Raw genomic sequence first — 18,412 nt, 5'->3', positions numbered from 1 at the left:
GAGCCTTGAACCCCCACTCGCTATCGAGCTGGTGAGACGTCTGTTACCTACGTCGGAGCGCAAAACGTCGGAGCGCTTTTGAAAATATGTGGTGTCTTGATAAACCCTAGCAGATATTTGAAGTTTACACAGCTGACACATTTTTATCATATTTTAACATATGTTCACCTGAAAATATGTTAAACGTTTATTTTGTGACCCAAAAAGAATAATAAGAGTAATATTAACACTAACTAGCTGCCACCATTATTGACTACTGCGCTGGGCTGCGCTACGAATTCTGGGACACAGCTTCTTCTTCTTCGGGGTTTAATGGCAGCTGGCATCCTTGTACATGCAGTGCTGCCATCTTCTGTTTCAGTCCGTTATTACACTCTTAAATCCTGCTACTTATTCCTGCGTCTTTTGGGATCTTACAAAGCTTCAAACGACACGTCAACTATTAAATTAGTTGTCGACAATTTTAATAGTCGACGTAATCGTGACTAGGGCTGGGCAAAACGATTATTTTCCTAATCGATGAATCTAGCGATTAATTTTTCGATGCATCGATTAATCTAATGATTAATTTTTCAATCCGATTCGATTTTGATTTGATTCGATTATCGATTATTTCCATATTTTTTGACTTGTATAGCAATTTCACATTTACTAATTTATGTATATCAATGAAAAACACAAATTTCTTCATTTGAAGACCTTTTAATAAAAAAAAATTGCAAAATAAAATTGTAGAGGTCATACAATCAATAGCATTTAACAAGAAATGAAATGTGCAAACATATAAAATTAAGGAAAAGTTAACAAAACATTTCAAATAAATAGCAACAATGGTGTCTTTAAACAAACAAAATGTAACATTCACTTTGCTTTCTCCCAAAAAGTGCTCTTCATTCACAAAACAAAATCCACAATAACACTGTAGTACAATCTTCTGTTTTTAACAAAAAATTAAATGTTGTGCAGAACAAATATGAACAAAGGAAATCATAGCAAAAAATTAATAAAATATAAACAGCAGCAATGGCGTCTTTGAACAAATACAACGTAACATTCACTTTGCTCTCTGCAAAAAAAGTGCTCTTTGTTAACAAAATATCCATTTTGCTGCCTTCTCTCCTATTTGTGTGTGTGTTTGTGTGTGTGTGTGTTCAATCATGTTCATCACATGAAGTAGTTATGCATTGGAGTGGAGAAATGTTAGCATTTCTACATGCTCAGCAGTCAGGCTTGCCCTTTTTTTGGTGACAATGTTTCCAGCAACTGAAAAAAGCCTTTCAGATGGTGTTGATGTGGCAGGTACAGCCAAATATGATTTGGCTAAATTAGCCAGTGTGGGGAATCTTGTTGCATTATTCTTCCACCATGTAAGGGGGTCATTATCCCTTGGAATAGGGGCTTCCCCAAAATACAGCAGTGCTTCTTTCCTCACCGCCTCATTTTCTCCATCCCCACCCTGGTCAGTGTTTTCATTACAATCTTCCTCCTCAGAATCTGTACCCAACAAAGTGTCCAACACAGACCTCTTCTTTGTTGGGGGACTTGCTGAGGCTTCCTGTCCCACATGTTCCTGCTGTAACTGTGATCTCTGCTCCCTTTTGAGATCAAGTGCCTCCCTCTGTACTGTTACTTGCAGTTTCAGAGCATCTTCTGGAGAAAGGAATTTCAGTTTACGAAAACGTGGATCAAGGGCAGCAGCAATGAGTGACACATTTTTTCCATCTGCTTGAAATGCAGATACCTCTGGCTGCCACCTATACAAGATTTCCTCTTCTGCACAGTTCTGGAAAGAGTTCACTGCAGCAGAATCAAATGATTTGTTTTTGGTGGATTTCAGGAGACCTTTCAGCAGGGGGGGAAGAACAGAGACTGTGACATAAGACTGTCCACTAAGAACATTAGTGGCTTGCTCATAAGGCTTGAGCACCTCCTTCAATTCATCCAGAAGAATCCACTGATCACTTTTCAGATCTAGGTACTGTTTCCCACGCTGTGTGACTTTTGGATCTGAAAGCGTCGCAACCACTGGCCATCTCTGTTCCAACAGACGTTCAATCATGTAGTATGAACTGTTCCATCTGACAGCGACATCCTGGATTAGTTTATGCTCAGCTGTACCCATCTGCTTTTGCTTCTGCTTAAGTTTGGTGCAAGCTGGCTCACTTTTCCTGATGTGCTTTACAAGGCCCCGTGCAGCTGATAGTGCCTTATCAATCTTGGGGTCTTTCAGTGCATGGTTTACAACCAGTTGCAGTGTATGCCCGGCACACCGATAGGACACCACTCCAAACTTCTCTTTCAGGATGTGGAGAGCTGCAACTATGTTACTTGCATTATCATGCACAATGGCAAGGACATTATGCAAGGAAATGTGGAATTTCTCTGCCACCTTCTCCACCCAGGAGGCAAGGTTTTCTGCAGTGTGGCGCTCTTCAACTGGCAGTGTTGCTAAATTGAAGGAGAGAAGATCCCAATTGTCATTAATGAAATGACAAGTTACCCCTAAGTAGGACTCTGTGACCAGACTTGTCCAAGCATCAGTGGTAAGGGAGATTTTGGATGTGGCCTTTTTTAGTTCATTCCTTAGTTTCTCAACTGAAGTTTCATACTTTCTCTCCATCATGCTTGTAAAATGACGCCTAGACGGCAGAGTGTATCCCGGTTGGAAAGTGGTCAGCATTTCTTTGAATCCCTCACCCTCAACCACAGCAAGTGGTCTCATGTCTTTTAAAATCATAGTTAAGACGCTCTCGGTAAGTACAGCCGCCTCCTGGGGGGTGCATGGTGTACTTCTTCTCTGACAGTAGTCCTCCAGACTTTTCTGTTTGTTCCTGAAATCATAAATCACACACAGCACACAGATGAATTCAAATAATTACAAAATAATTATATGGAAAGCATAATATCAAAATAATTAGATAAGGATCTGGTTGTTATAATAAATAAATATAAACCATGTATGTGCCTTACTGTTGTTGAAATCTCCCAATTCTTTGAATCTTTGGGCTGAAGGAAGGACAATACTCGGTGTATTTATGCTCAATCAACAATCATTTATTTCCATACAATTCAACACTTAAGAGCATAAGGACCATCATGATGGGGAGACCTGCCTGCAGAGGGTCACAGCAAGTCTCAAAATGGTGACGGGTTGCTCAGCTTTTTATAGTCTCTAGTGGCCCCCACCTAGTCGTAAAAGACCAAACATTAACATTCTTTCTCTCTTACGGCGCCTCAGTTATGACCTCGGCAGTTGTTTCTCTGCTTTCTGTAAGGTGGGGGTGTGGAATGTGGTCTGTCTATCTCCCCTGTCTTAGACACAGAGTCTCCTGCTTACAACCTTCTCTTTATGATTCAACAATAGAACATGTCAAGAAAACAGTGTAACACATTCCCAGCAGATCAAGGATACAGAGTGATGCACACTTATCTAATAAACTAATAAGTGAATATGTTCTTTTAACTCAAAAGTATAATGAGAACTAAACTACATACAGCTCACACACTCTATATTAAAGGGTATAATATGATCTACAGCAGTATTCTAATTCAACTACTTTGATTACATATATAAGGTAACATATAATAACAGAATAATCTAATACTGTTATGCCATGTGCTTTCATAGCATAACAGTAAGAGATTAATGATAATCACCAATGTTGAACATATGATATGGCTGCAAAAAATAACTGCAAAAAATAGCGTTTAAACAGCCATAGCTGATGGCACATTTACTGGTGCACTGCTTTCTAGTCATTAGATGGCATAACTTTGACCTATAAGATCAAGCTGAAGAAGCATTATGTATAAAAACAGCATTCAAATAGGATGAAAGACATTAAACTTGACAAATCAAGAGTTCGTTGTCATTTTGCTTTTGCAAGCACTTTAACGATGTTGTAACATTGTCCACGACGGCTACGTTTAGGTGGTGGTGAATTATCCTTGTTAACATTTCTCCTGCGGCCAATTCTATGTCTCACATTTTCATCTTTCGCCGATTCTGATAATCAGCCTGCGCGCATTCCGACTCATTTTGCCAGCATGGGCCACAAATTAAAAAAACAACTAAACAGCAGCTGCTATATGTTACTGCTAAGCAGCTTAAATTAGTTTTGTATTTATGGAGGTTGGGTGTTTATCTCTGTCTATGAGTGAGTGTATGTCTAGGGGAGGGGGGGGAGGGGTCGGATGAATTAACGGGTAAAAACCAGCGTTAGTAAAAAAGTTGAAAACTTACGGTGGTTTGTCCTTTTCAGAAGCTGCTCCTGGATGTCGTCGTTTGAGGTGCTGGTGCATAGCCGTCGTGCTTTTATGATAGGCCATTTCCACCTTACAAAGCCGGCAAACGACTGAATCACTTCCTTTTCGGTTAAAATATCCCCATACTGTAGAACTGCGTGTTCGGGTGCAGTGGTTTAAGTCGACTGCGACTACCTCACTCATGTTACCGCTACTCGCTGCCGCCATGTATTTTTTTGAAAGTGACGACGCATCGACGTAAATTGTTTTACGTCGACGTATTTTACGCGTCGACGTAATCGATTACGTCGACGCGTTGTCCCAGCCCTAATCGTGACTAGTCGACTAATCGTGGCAGCCCTAGCTGGGAATGCCTAGCAGAGGCCCCAGTCCGTGAGATCTTTAATGCACACCTCCAGCAGAGCTTCAACAGCATTCCAAGGGAGACTGGGGACATTGTGCACGAATGAACAATGACAATGCTGCCCTTTGTAACTGATTTCAAATCTATCACTATCTATCTAGTGTGGACGTAGCCCCAGGGTCCTGTTCGCGAGTGATGGGAGAAGGTAGTGGAAGATTGACAGACGGATTGGTGCTGCGGCTGCAGTGATGCAGATGTTGCACCGGTCTGGTGTGGTGAAGAGGGAGCTGAGTGTAAAAGTGAAGCTCTCAAAATTAGTTTTGTCGCTGATTCATTTTTGACCTCTTGCCTCAATTTTATTCTGCAACTTAGACATCCACATTACGCACACTCTCACATAACACATACATATAGGGCCTTGGAGGTGGGCATGTTTTACAGCATCCAGAGGATGGTCGGTGTATTCCAACCCACCTCTGGCGCTGGTGCCCTACCCTCAATTTTAAATGCATATAGACACTGAGGGTTTTCGGGAGGAGCCGTGCTGCTCTCTGATAGGAAGCAGGAACCACGCTCTCCTGTGTTTTAAATGCACTTTAGAACAGCACACAGCAACACTACATATGAGTGGGCGGAGGGAGGTTTGGGGTCTTCACTCACCCTGGTTCTGTTAGCCGTCAGGGCTGGGGGGCTGGGAGGAGGTGCTGGCCGTCAGATTGGGTTTTGGGATGCGGGGCCTCCCTGCTACTGCAGAGAAGGAGGTGGTCCGCTTGCCTCCATCCCAGAGAGAAGGGTTACATCTCCTGGGTCTAGGTGCGGCTTGGCCCTCTGGGGGCGGGGGTACCTGGACCTAGGTTATAGAGTATGTTTGGGGAGTGTGACTGTCTGTGCAGTGTCTATTTGTGTCTGTCTACACGTTGGGTGAGTGCCAAGTATTTGGTTGTGTATATGGGGGTGGGAATGCACGTTTGTGTCCGCGTGCGCCTGTTCGTCTGTGTCTATATGTCAGGTTGGGTCTTAGACTCCACCTCTCTGGGTACATCTCAGGCCCTCCAAAGTACGGAGGCCTATCTCCCCTCACCACACTCCCTGCCGGTGGCTGATGCCCTCAGACGTTGGTGTGTTGGTGGTTCTTGTCGACTGGGGCAGGGCGCTCATGTATGTACCGGCTTACTCCTGGTGGCCGATTGGCAGGGCCTGGCGCCTGTGGCCCGGTTGGGCCCCTTCTGGGGGGTGGGGTGCCCTCAGGCCTCTGGGCCTGAAGCTCGGTCCTCTCTGGCACAGCTGGCTGCCGGCAGAGCCCGTGGGCACGCCACTGAAACCCCCTCTGGCCTCTGCTCCGTAGCTGCTGGGTGACCTCTCGTTTGGAGCTCTACTCAGCTCTTCCCAGGAGGGTGGCACGGTTCCCCCCCTTTGGTGGTCCTCCTCGAGTCCTCGTACTCTGGGGCCTCTGGATGTCTGGGGCCTGGATCTCCTCCATACCTGCTTCATACCCTGGGGGACGGGGCTATGGCTCCCCACACTCCCTAGCAGATCGTTACATGGAGAAACCTTTGGAATACAAGCATGCTGATCCACACAGGTGTGCACACGGGTGTTCACAGACGCGGACTACACCTTTCTTGGCTGCTGCCTCAAAGCACATTGTGCGCTGTCTATCTTGCGTGCTGCACAATAGCGTTTAATATTTCGTATCTACTGTTATCTACTGTTAGCTAGTTTATTGTGATGGTGCTGTATTTATTATGTTGCTCTTTTTTTGTTTGCTTTCTCTTCTGTTTTTTTTTCTCCATACAGGTGATCCAGGTGCTTTGTTTGTTTTTCTTTCTTTCTTCCCCACTTTCTCACCGTCTCTTCTCCCCTCTGTTTTTATTTCTCTCCCTCTCTTTCTTTCATTCTTTCTCCCTGTCCTATCCCCCAGTCATGTCTGTCCCGTTTGTAGCAACCAAAAATAAAATAAAATAAGTACATACAGTGGGGCAAAAAAGTATTTAGTCAGCCACCGATTGTGCAAGTTCCCCCACTTAAAATGATGACAGAGGTCAGTAATTTGCACCAGAGGTACACTTCAACTGTGAGAGACAGAATGTGAAAAAAAAATCCATGAATTCACATGGTAGGATTTGTAAAGAATTTATTCGTAAATCAGGGTGGAAAATAAGTATTTGGTCACCTCAAACATGGAAAATCTCTGGCCCTCACAGACCTGTAACGTCTTCTGTAAGAAGCCTTTCTGTCCCCCACTCGTTACCTGTATGAATGGCACCTGTTTGAACTCATCATCTGTATAAAAGACACCTGTCCACAGCCTCAAACAGTCAGACTCCAAACCCCGCCATGGCCAAGACCAAAGAGCTTTCGAAGGACACCAGGAAAAGTATTGTAGACCTGCACCAGACTGGGAAGAGTGAATCTACAATAGGCAAGCAGCTTGGTGTGAAAAAATCAACTGTGGGAGCAATCATCAGAAAATGGAAGACATACAAGACCACTGATAATCTCCCTCGATCTGGGGCTCCACGCAAGATCTCATCCCGTGGGGTCAAAATGATCATGAGAACGGTGAGCAAAGATCCCAGAACCACACGGGGGGACCTGGTGAATGACCTGCAGAGAGCTGGGACCACAGTAACAAAGGTCACCATCAGTAACACACTACAACGGCAGGGAATCAAATCCCGCAGTGCCAGACGTGTTCCGCTGCTGAAGCCAGTGCATGTCCAGGCCCGTCTGAAGTTTGCCAGAGAGCACATGGGTGATACAGCAGAGGATTGGGAGAATGTCATGTGGTCAGATGAAACCAAAGTAGAACTTTTTGGTATAAACTCAACTCGTCGTGTTTGGAGGAAGAAGAATACTGAGTTGCATCCCAAGAACACCATACCTACTGTGAAGCATGGGGGTGGAAACATCATGCTATGGGGCTGTTTTTCTGCCAAGGGGACAGGACAACTGATCCGCGTTAAGGACAGAATGAATGGGGCCATGTATCATGAGATTTTGAGCCAAAACCTCCTTCCATCAGTGAGAACTTTGAAGATGAAACGAGGCTGGGTCTTCCAACATGACAATGATCACACCGCCCGGGCAACAAAGGAGTGGCTCCGTAAGAAGCATTTGAAAGTCCTGGAGTGGCCTAGCCAGTCGCCAGACCTCAACCCCATAGCAAAACATCACTGCTCTCGAGAAGATCTGCATGGAGGAATGGGCCAAAATACCAGCTACTGTGTGTGCAAACCTGGTAAAGACCTATAGTAAACGTTTGACCTCTGTTATTGCCAACAAAGGTTATGTTACAAAGTATTGAGTTGTATTTTTGTTATTGACCAAATACTTATTTTCCACCCTGATTTACGAATAAATTCTTTACAAATCCTACCATGTGGATCCATGGATTTTTTTTTCACATTCTGTCTCTCACAGTTGAAGTGTACCTCTGGTGCAAATTACTGACCTCTGTCATCATTTTAGGTGGGGGAACTTGCACAATCGGTGGCTGACTAAATACTTTTTTGCCCCACTGTAATTATAATAAAGGTCAATCAAATGGACCAATATGGCAAGGCTATGATGATCCACTTGGTAAAATAAATCCGCTTGGCATCTTTCTTGGCCTTAAGACAACAATTCTGATGGCTAAAGATCCAAACTGAACAACAAAAAAATAAAAAATAATCCCCTGATCTAACCCTCTACTGCATGACTTTTTAATTTTGGGGAAAAAAAATATTTCTCCCTATTTTGGGGGAGCTTTAGGGTCCCTAATAATATATCAATCATAAAATTTGACACCCTGCCAGATATTGGTTTGTTGCTTCAAGGCAACACTGTGCAACAAGGGTAGTAAAATGCCAAGTTATTCTATAATAAGTTGTATTAGTACAACAAGGATGAACAAATAAATAAACAACAAATAAACAATGTAAACATTTCACAAAACAATAAAACACCAAAATACATCCAACATTTGACCCTAACCCCATGCACGTGCGCACACACACACACACATGCACACACACACGCGCGTTGTGTTCCCATCACTTTTGGGGACATTACATTAACTTACATTAATTTCCTGGAGACTTATCCTAACTCTACCCATCACAAGTCCCTGCCTGAACCTTACCCTAACCCTGACTCAAGCCTTCACCCTAAAATTGAATGATTTACCTTGCAATTTGTCATAAAGTAGGCGAGACCTCACAATATGAGTGTGTAAACAAATTTGTGTCCCCACAACAATAAGTAATACATGACCACACACACTGATACCCACACAGCAATATTGGTATGGCAGGGATCTGGCCCACACAATGTGCTTACACATGGCCCATATACTGCAATGAATAATGGCCCTTTGGTGGCCTAGACCTTGTTTGCCAGAGGTGGCCCACGCATGGACCAGCACAAGGCCAGTTTCAGACACCCTGGTCGTCCTGTGCTGGCCCATGTGTGGATTACCTCTGGCAAACCTGATCTGGGCCACCAAAGGGCCATTATTCATTGCGGTATGTGGGCCATCTGTAGGTGGTGTGCAGCCACGGGCCAGTTGTAGACACACTGCTGGCCCTGTGCTGGCCCAGAACGGTTTCAGCTCTGGCCCTAGATGTCAGCATAATGTGTACCTTAATCAAGCCATGCAATAACAGCCTGTGCCAGAACATGCAAAACAGTGCAAAAGTAACATGCCGAAACTCTGTTCAGACAGTGAATGGACTGATTTTTATGTAGCGCTTTTCTACTCTCCCAGATTACTCAAAGTGCCGGTTTGATACCAGATCCTGGCCAGACCTGCTTGCTATGTGGGCACTAACACACACACAGACACAGTTACTTTACCAACTGACCCCTGAGCTCCTAAGTGTCTCTCAAACCTCATTCAGGGATCCACTCCTCTACTTCACTGTTACTCCCTGAAAGCTCACTGTCCTCACTTTCTGAGGACAGAAAGTGCACATTCCCTTGGTTTCCTTGCATAAAAAGTTTTTGTTTGGAAAAAAAAAAGTTGTTTTTTTTTGAAGGGCCACTGTAAGGCATGAAAATGTGGTTTGTTGCCTCAGGGCAACGCTATGCAGTAGAGGGTTCTAATGTCACTATCAAGTAAAAATTTCAACTCTTCTCCAATGTTTTGATTCTACAAAAGTAATCACATCACTTAACTTTCCACCTTATAAACACCAGCACTACCATTGCAAGCATTTTACATGCTGATATTTGGCTTTCAGTCAAAGCAGTGTTTGCCTTTGTGCTGCCTCACAGAGAGACAAGCTGGCACAGCGAATTTATTAGAAATCGTGGATATGAAAAAGTAAAAAAAAAATGCATATATGTTTTGCTTTCTTCACTAAAAAAAACCCTCCTAGAAGAAAATTAGACCAAGATAAAATAATTGCATTCTGTTTTGAAATGATTATCAACACAGAGACAAAAAAATAGGTGAGACATTCAATGATTTTTTAGATACTATTGCTTTTTAAACACCCCATAATCACCTTGATCACAAATAATACGTGCATCCTAACAGACTTTTTGTGTTATCGTTGATTACATTTTGTTTAAGAAATAATCTCCATTCCTATGAAATTACTTGTTCTTTTATTGCAAACAGTCTTAACTCATAATGACATTAGACAATTCTACTTTAAATTCTATTTCAAAGGACAGATTTCAAAGAAACACAAACATACACAATATATAGTGCAAACAAATGCTCACATCACTGCTAGTATTAAATTGTTATTTTGGATTTTCCTCGCCTTTTTAATAACCTTTTTAAAGATTCTTTTATTTCTTGTGTTTGCAGAACATAAATTATTGGGTTCAACATGGGAGGGAAGACCGAAGTCAAAGACAGGTTTATGATCCTAGCATTTGGTTGTATTTTTTCCATCAAAGTAAACGTAGTTAACAGTGGAATAAAATAGATTGCCACTAATGAAAGATGGCCAATGCATGTTTTAAAAGCCTTGAGTCCTTCTTGAAGTGTGGCCACTTTAACCAGCGTATAGCCAATATAAAGGTAACTTAACAGGATAAAAGCTAGAGGAAGCCAAAATATAATCACTGGGTACAAGCAAGCAATGACATAGCTGGGGAAATGGTCATTGCAAGCAAGTCGGTATATCTGACCATGGTCACAAAAATAACTATTAATAACCACAGATTTACAGAAAGAAAGTCTTGTAAGTAGTCCAACTGAAATTAATACAGCAATAATAGTAAAAACCCAAAGTGAGGCAATCAAAGAAAACATGAACCTGTGGGTCACCTTTACTTGATAGTGGAGTGGAAAGATGATGGCCACCATTCTGTCATACGAGAGTGCCACCAGATTAAATGACTGCAGTGACAGACAAGTGTAGCAAAAAAACAGGAATGTTAAACAATCGTTGTAGGGGATATAGTAGTGCCCAAACAGAAAGATGTCAAGAACCTTTGGCACCAGGGCAGTGTTACCAAACAGGTCCACAAATGCAAGGTTAAAAACTGCAATATACTTTGGAGTTCTCAGATTATGATCCAAGTATATTACAGCCATCACAACTGTGTTTCCCACCACAGAAACAATATAAACAAAAAATAGAAAGACATAATATAATGTTATGTTTGGGATTCCAGTTAAACCACCTATAATGAAAAATGCAGGATGTACAAAAGTTATATTTTTTCCAAGAGCTGAGTTGAATAACTCCATTGCAAAGATGCCTACAGCACAGTGGTGTCCACACAGATGCCTCTCCTTTGCGCTAGTATCATGACTCTATACTCTTATGTAGATGGAGGAAAGCACCTTACTCTCAGGGGGAAGAGCTCTGTTTATGTTTACCTGTTTTCAAAGAGGATGCTAAAGAGAAGCTGTCTTCTTCTGGATATCTGGTAAATAATGTGTTTAAATGCATTTAAATCATTAAATGTGAAGTTTATTTCAGTACATCTGAATGCAATCATGTTAAAAATATACACAGAACCGTCAATGCATTTTTTATATTTCATGTTGCAATTGGATGGATGATGTTTCAACTAGTTTACTGTTTTTATATGAGCAATTAGTGTAAGAAATAAACAGCAGTCAGGAAAGTGTGAAAAGATACACTTTATTATCACATCAGTCTATAACGTTGCACAACTACGACTTTGAAGTTTTGATAGAAATATTGTGATGAACACTAATATTTTTTTTTTTTTAATTTCCCCACTCGCCCATGTGGGCAGACTTTTAGCCTTCAATCTCAGGTTCTCTACCAGAGGCCTTGGAGGTTGAGGGTCTTTGCTGTCCCTAGGACTGTATTCTTCTGGACAGAGATCTCAGATGTCATTTCAGAATCAGAATCAGAATCAGAAAGGGTTTTATTGACAAATGTTGAGCAGGTTTACAACATTAGGAAATTGCTGCGGTGCTTCAGTGCAAACATACTGTCATAAATTACGCTTAGACATGAAAATAAAAATAAGAATAAGAATTAAAAGTGCTAAGTAGATAGATATATACATGAGTGCAGGTGGTGATCAGTGCCAAACATGGAATGATGCAGTGAACACAGCGTAGGGTCATGTGTTAGTGGTGGGAACAGTCATACGGTTATTATACACAGAACCGTCAATGCATTTTTTATATTTCATGTTGCAATTGGATGGATCTCCTCCTAGGATCTCCTTTTCTTTCTCAGGTTTCTGCTGCCTGAGATATTCACTAAGCACATAGTCAGTTGAATCTTTGTTGTTTCAAATAACAAAGATAGCTGGATAGTGGTTCTGACATTCATTAGTCCTCGGCCTCCTTCCTTCCACTTAGCGTGCAATCTCATGGTGCTGGACCTGGCGTGAAACCCTCCATTTGTCGCAAGGAGATTTCTTTTCTTGATGTCAGTGGATTCCATTTCCTCTTCTGGCTAGCTTATTATCCCAGCAGGGTATCTATTAACTGGCAGGGCATAGATGTTGATTGTCCCATTCTTGCTCTTCTCATTCAGCTGACTCTTCAGGACTTGCCCGTCACTATGCAGGTATTTGCCAGTTGCAGCTTTCCTGGTGATCTTGTTTCGGTTCCCATTTGCCTGTGGGATTCCAAGACACTCATAACTATTCTCGATGTCTCCAATGTTGCCTTCTGGTTGTGCAATTTAGCGACCGTTGTCCCAGTGGCCCCATGGTTATGGTTTGTTACCATCCAACCATGCTTCTCCAGTCCCAATGACGCTCATACAACATAACAGAGGTTAAAGAGGTATTTATAATCCTAGCATTTGAAGGTACTATATATAAATAAATATACATATACTAAGGAGGAAATCGATTTATTTTAATTAAAGATGACCTGTGCAGGTTTTAAAGCCTTCATTCTTCTCTATATGTATAAATTATTAAGAAAGAATGGCCAGTACTTAAACTATGTAAGATGCACAAAGGATATATTTTTCTGAACAGCTGAGTTTAAAAAAAAGAAAACATAAAAACTTTTTTTGTGTTAATCTTCTATAAAATCAAAGCCCTGTATTCTTTGTTCAGGCAAGCTTTGTTTAGTGAAGACTGGATCCACATAGATGCAACACTGTTCTGTCACTTACAGCAGCTGCCTGTTCCCCGGCATCTTCAAATCAGGTAATCTAAGCTTTATGCAGAGAATTTAGTGAATAGTGGTCACTAGGGCTGGGTATCGTCACTGATTTCTAGAATCGATTCAATTCCGATTCACAAGGTCCCGAATCGATTCGATCCACGATTCGATTTAATTCGATTCGATTCGATTCGATTTGAATCTGGGAAATTTTGACAGTCAGAAATATTATAATTCAGATCAGTACATTTACATATTTTTGTATCTATAAAAAGGAAGCTGACACACGCAAGACTTTATCAAAGGTGTAAGCGTCACAGCAGATGCCTTTGTGTCAAAGTAGCTGAGGATAAAACACAGAAAAACATGAAGGCGATTTTCCTGGCCTGGGATTTTATAAAAATATTCTGCAGTACATCAAAAACGAAAGAAAACCATTAATCAGCATATGAACATTACCTCTGAAGTTACAGGGGTTTTATTAGAGACACGGCGTTTTGCATTTTGCATAATTTTAAAAAGTTTACATTTGTTCAGTATTGAACAGCAGAAATTAGGTTTTCTTTTCGGAAGTATATAAAACGAAAAAAAAACGTAGGCCGACAGCGCTGTAAACAACGGTAGACTTGTGCCTAACAAGCAAGTGAATAATGAAGTACAGAGAGAGAGAAAGGGGTGGGAGAGGGAGAGAGAGAGAGAGAGAGAGAGCAAAACAGTAAAAGTCAGAGTGAATTCATGACGATGTTTATGTGAAGCGTAGTTTGGATCTTCTTTTGCTGCTGGTTCGGTCAATATTGTTTTGGAGAGACATCAAACTAACAGCTTTAGAATCAGCGCGTAAAGGGCGTGAACACAAAGCGCGGACCTGCCGACAGATCAGAATCAGCGAACTGTCGGCTTTCAGCCCCGACTATGAGAAATGCGACATCTAACTGATTCTGATCCGCGGGTTGCACTGTGTGTCTAAGTCTTTGTGCAGAATCCGTGTTCCTGCTCTCATTTACTGTCTTAGCTGTTTGGTGGTTGTTGAAAGTTTGTGAGATTTCACCAGAGATTCTGGCATTTCGGGCAAAATAAATTTATATTAAAAAATCGATTCAGGATTTTACCCAAATTGTCACTAGGTGTAAATGTCCAAATGAATGTGAGTGTGAATGGTTGTTTGTCCCTGTGTGTTAGCCTTGCGACAGACTGGCGACCTGTCCAGGGTGTACCCCGCCTCTCGCCCTATGACAGCTGGGATAGGCTCCAGCGCCCCCCGCGACCCTGAAAAGGATAAGCGGAAGTGAATGGATGGATGGATGGATGGATTCAGGATTTTAATGAATCGATTTTACGTTATCCAAGCCAGAATCGATTTTAATCGATAAATCGATTATAAGAACCCACCCCTAGTGGTCACTAAGTAATGGCTGAGCTTGCTTGACATTTCTAGCTTTCTTTCAGTTTGGTCAGATCTTCACATTTTATTAAAAAATCGGTCAGACTTTTGTTAAAATGGTATTTGCAGTAATATATATACATTTTCATGACAGACAAAGGCAGGAGTACATGCTGAAATATTCTTAGATCAAACAATAAATAAATGTCTTTAGCAAGTTACTTTTAGTTTCAGTGTGAACTCCGATAAAACAAAGTATAGAAGAGAAAATATGTTTCTCTACATACCTGTTTCAAAAAAGTATACTTTAAACCAGTGGTTCCCAAACTTTTTTTGCTAGGCCCCACACCGAAAATGGAGATTTTTTAAAACTCATTTTTTTCCGTTTATGTGTGGACGAGGAATACAGAGTGTCACGCAACATCAAAGGTATGTGCCTTTTTTCACGTCACGGTGTGCGCCACGTTTACATGAGATAAATTGCAGAATGGGAGATAAAGACAAAATACTGTTACTGTTAATCTTACTATCTTCTGGTTTTACACGCTTACATATACACACGCAGTTACGGTCCCTCCATTTAGAAAGGCAGAGGCGTCACGGTGTGATTATTTTACTGTAGTTGGTTTTTTTCATGTGTAATAATATTCAACATTGCTATTAATTCATTTTTCAAAAAACGCCTCTCTGTGCAAAATGGGTTTAAAAACATAAACAACTGTAGGATACTGTTTGTCTGTGATTTGAACAGCCCAGCGCGTGCTCCCGACACAAGGAAAACCAATTCTGCAGGGGAGACCTACCTCGGCACTTGTGCAGGTGAAACCAAAAAGAAGATATGCTTCACCATATTTTCTAGTCTTTGGCTTAGAATGAAGTTGGTTTGGAAACATATTCAGCTATGCTTCATCTCCTGCTTTGCGTTTCTGTGGGCGCCCCGTGCTAGCAGTGTCCAAGCGTTTTGTCCCCCCCCCCCCCCCGCAATGGCTCTGCGCCCCCCCCCCCCCCCTCTCCTCCTAGGGGGTGGGCCCCACACTTTGGGAAGGTCTGCTTTAAATAATGGTTCATTATGTTCTAAAATGGCGACACTTACATTTAACCCAAGATTATTACAAAAAGTTCATAAATCACAACATAAAACTCAAATAATTTTTCCTGATGTACGTATAATGCATTGATATTAGAAAGATGCCCCAAATATCAAGCCTTTAGTATTCTTTCTAGAAAAACAAAATTCATTTTTCCCTTTTAATTTCTTTAATGAAAAACGTTAAAAAAAACCCAAACAAACTTCATATGCACAGCAGCTAGCTTTTGATTGTGGAAAGGTATAATGAAGAAAGGTTAGTCCTGCTGCTACTTTTTTCATTGGATACAGTTGCAATAATTTCTACATGTTAAGGGAAGGAATTACCCCTGCAGAATTCAATTAAGAAACATTCAAATAAAATATTAATTTACTTATTTTAGGATTTCCCACTTTAATTTTCAAATGGTTGTCCTTTTTAGTGTCATGGTTATATGTTACATTTTACAAATTACACACTGAATTATAAATGTTTTGCTACATGCGTTTCATTAAACTACAGCACTCTGTGTGATATTTGTATTTTAGCTTTTAACAACTTTTTCAAAGATTTTTTTATTTCTGCAGTTTGAAAGACATAGATTATTGGGTTTAACATGGGAGGCGTGACACTGGCTAAAGATAGGTTTACAATCCTTGCATTTGGATGCATTGTACTCCCAAAACTATAAACAACTAAAATAGGAATGAAATATATTGCCACTAATGAAAGGTGACCTGTACAGGTTTTCAAAGCCTTCACTCTTTCCTTACATGTAGAAATTCTTGACAAAGAATAACCTATACAGCAGTAACTTCCCAGGATAAATATCAGAGGAAGCCATAGAACAAAAGCTCTTGACCAAGCAGAAATTGTTTTGTTAGGGGTAACATCATTGCAGCTAAGCCGATATATAGGGCCATGGTCACAATAATAGCTATTAATAACCACAGATTCACAAAAATATAGTCTTGTGAGAAGGCCAACTGCAGTTCCTGTTAGAGCAATAGCAAGAAGCCAGAAAAAAGCAATCAAAGACAGAATGATTTTGTGGCTCGCTCTCATTTGATAGTGCAACGGGTACATGATAGCCATGATTCTGTCAAAGGACAGAACGACCAGATTAAAAGCTTGCATTGAAATTAAAGTGAAGCAGAAAAACATGAATGTCAAGCAGTTGTTGTAAGAAATATAATGATGGTTAAACAGAGAAATGTCAAGAACCTTTGGCACCAAAGCAGAGTTACTTAACAGGTCTGTAAATGCAAGATTAAAAACTGCAATATATTTAGGACTTCTTAATGTATGGTCAAAAATGATTATAAGCATCACAGCTGTGTTTCCCACCACTGAAAAAATGTAAATGAAACACAGAAAGACAAAGTAATACCTAATATTAGGTATGCCAACAAATCCACTTATTATAAAATTTGCTGGTTGCACAAAAGTGGTGTTTTTCTCAGCAGCTGAGTTTAAAAAATCCATTTCAAGACGTTTTTGTCATCTTCTTTTTTTTCCAATTCAGCCAAGCTTTCTTTAGTGAAGCCTGCCTCTGAATAGAAGGAGAACAGCTTTGTGTTTTGTTCCTTATAGCAGCTATCTGTTCCCTTGTGGAAGTAACAGGGTGATTAAGGCTGAATACAGAAAGGCTAGGCAATAGGGGTAACTTAATAAGGGTCAAGCTTGTCTGACTATAGCAGAAAGTTTCTCAATTTCCTTACAGAAAAAAAACTCATATATAACTGCTAAAAAGCCCACAACAGTTATGATTAAAAACACAATATTACAGTTTTTCTCAAATGCTAAAACACAAAAGCCAATCCTCTAAACCAAATGACCAGTTGTCTAAACACATTTAGTAAATCTAGCCATCATTTACCAATATCATAAACACATGTCACATGAAGACACAATTCACAGAACACAATCCTCCGTTGTCATAAATCTAAACACATCTTTCCTTTAGTGATGTGTCCTGTGTGTCGAAACATCGAATATTGGTCGTGTCCAAATTCATGGGCTGCATCCTCCTGAGGTCGCATTTGTAGACCGATTACGTCACAGCGACGCGCCGAAGGCTGTCCAAATTCGTAGACTCCTCCGAATGCAGCTGACAAATGCGTCCTCCTTTTCCCCGAATTTGAAGGATGGGTCGGGTGTGTCCTTCGTGGCCTACCATATCCCAGAATTCATAGCGCGGCCCAGCCAAACTCCAGTTTCCAACAATGGCGGCCGCTACTAAGTTTTAAAATTACTCTTACTAATCTTTCTGGGTCACAAAATAAACCTTTAACATATTTTCAGGCGAGAAAGTACCTGTGTAAACATCAAATATCTGCTCGGTTTATCAAGATATCGCATATTTGCAAAAGTGCTTCGACGTTTTCGGAGACGTCTGCTACCAACCAGCTCGATAGCTAGTCGGGAGCTCGAGGGTCACTGAGGCCGCCGAGAACGGCACAACTCCCGGTACATCATTTTCAGATCACCACGGACTTTCGCTACTCGGGTTAAACATAATATATAAGTCACTTAGACAACCTAAAAATGTTATTGTTTGGCTTTTTTCAGTGTTTTATTTGTTCGTGAGTAAATCGGTTTGGCTGAGATTAAAGTTATTAGATTAGATTAGATAAAATAAAAGTTTATTAATCCCCCGGGTGGGTTCCTCCTTGGTTTTTACACAGCTGAATAAACATCAAACAGAAAACTGATTAAACAGAAGTATGAGACGGTCGAGAATTTACGCCAGTGTCCTGTTATATTTTAGATAGCAAGGAGCAGACGGCTGAGTTTATTAA

At 41.0% G+C, this 18,412-nt stretch overlaps 3 protein-coding genes across 3 annotated transcripts; all 3 read right to left on the bottom strand.

Moving 5' to 3' along the window:
• Positions 1-1,177: 1,177 nt before the first annotated feature.
• On the bottom strand, positions 1,178-2,623 carry LOC146624323 (E3 SUMO-protein ligase ZBED1-like). The gene has a single exon (XM_085363434.1). It carries the CDS (start codon positions 2,621-2,623, stop codon positions 1,178-1,180), a length of 1,446 nt encoding a protein of 481 aa, XP_085219560.1.
• A 7,714-nt stretch (positions 2,624-10,337) lies between these two features.
• LOC146624322 (olfactory receptor 1E16-like) lies at positions 10,338-11,303 on the bottom strand. Its single transcript, XM_085363432.1, has one exon. It carries the CDS (start codon positions 11,301-11,303, stop codon positions 10,338-10,340), a length of 966 nt encoding a protein of 321 aa, XP_085219558.1.
• Positions 11,304-16,127: 4,824 nt separating this feature from the next.
• Positions 16,128-17,096, bottom strand: LOC146624321 (olfactory receptor 1C1-like). The gene has a single exon (XM_085363849.1). It carries the CDS (start codon positions 17,094-17,096, stop codon positions 16,128-16,130), a length of 969 nt encoding a protein of 322 aa, XP_085219975.1.
• Between the last annotated feature and the right edge of the window lie 1,316 nt (positions 17,097-18,412).

Source organism: Diplotaxodon limnothrissa, linkage group LG10, assembly GCF_057381915.1.
Source record: "Diplotaxodon limnothrissa isolate DT_005_m linkage group LG10, D_limnothrissa_male_GT1.1, whole genome shotgun sequence".
In the NCBI taxonomy this organism is placed as follows: Eukaryota; Metazoa; Chordata; class Actinopteri; order Cichliformes; family Cichlidae; genus Diplotaxodon; species Diplotaxodon limnothrissa.
The sequence above is the reverse complement of the archived record's forward strand: the minus strand, read 5'-3'. Positions and strand labels throughout refer to the sequence as shown.

Excerpts from the sequence above, each read along its gene's own strand:
- LOC146624323 (XM_085363434.1), bottom strand. The coding sequence starts at position 2,623 with ATGATGGAGAGAAAGTATGAAACTTCAGTTGAGAAACTAAGGAATGAA.
- LOC146624322 (XM_085363432.1), bottom strand. The coding sequence starts at position 11,303 with ATGGAGTTATTCAACTCAGCTCTTGGAAAAAATATAACTTTTGTACAT.
- LOC146624321 (XM_085363849.1), bottom strand. The coding sequence starts at position 17,096 with ATGGATTTTTTAAACTCAGCTGCTGAGAAAAACACCACTTTTGTGCAA.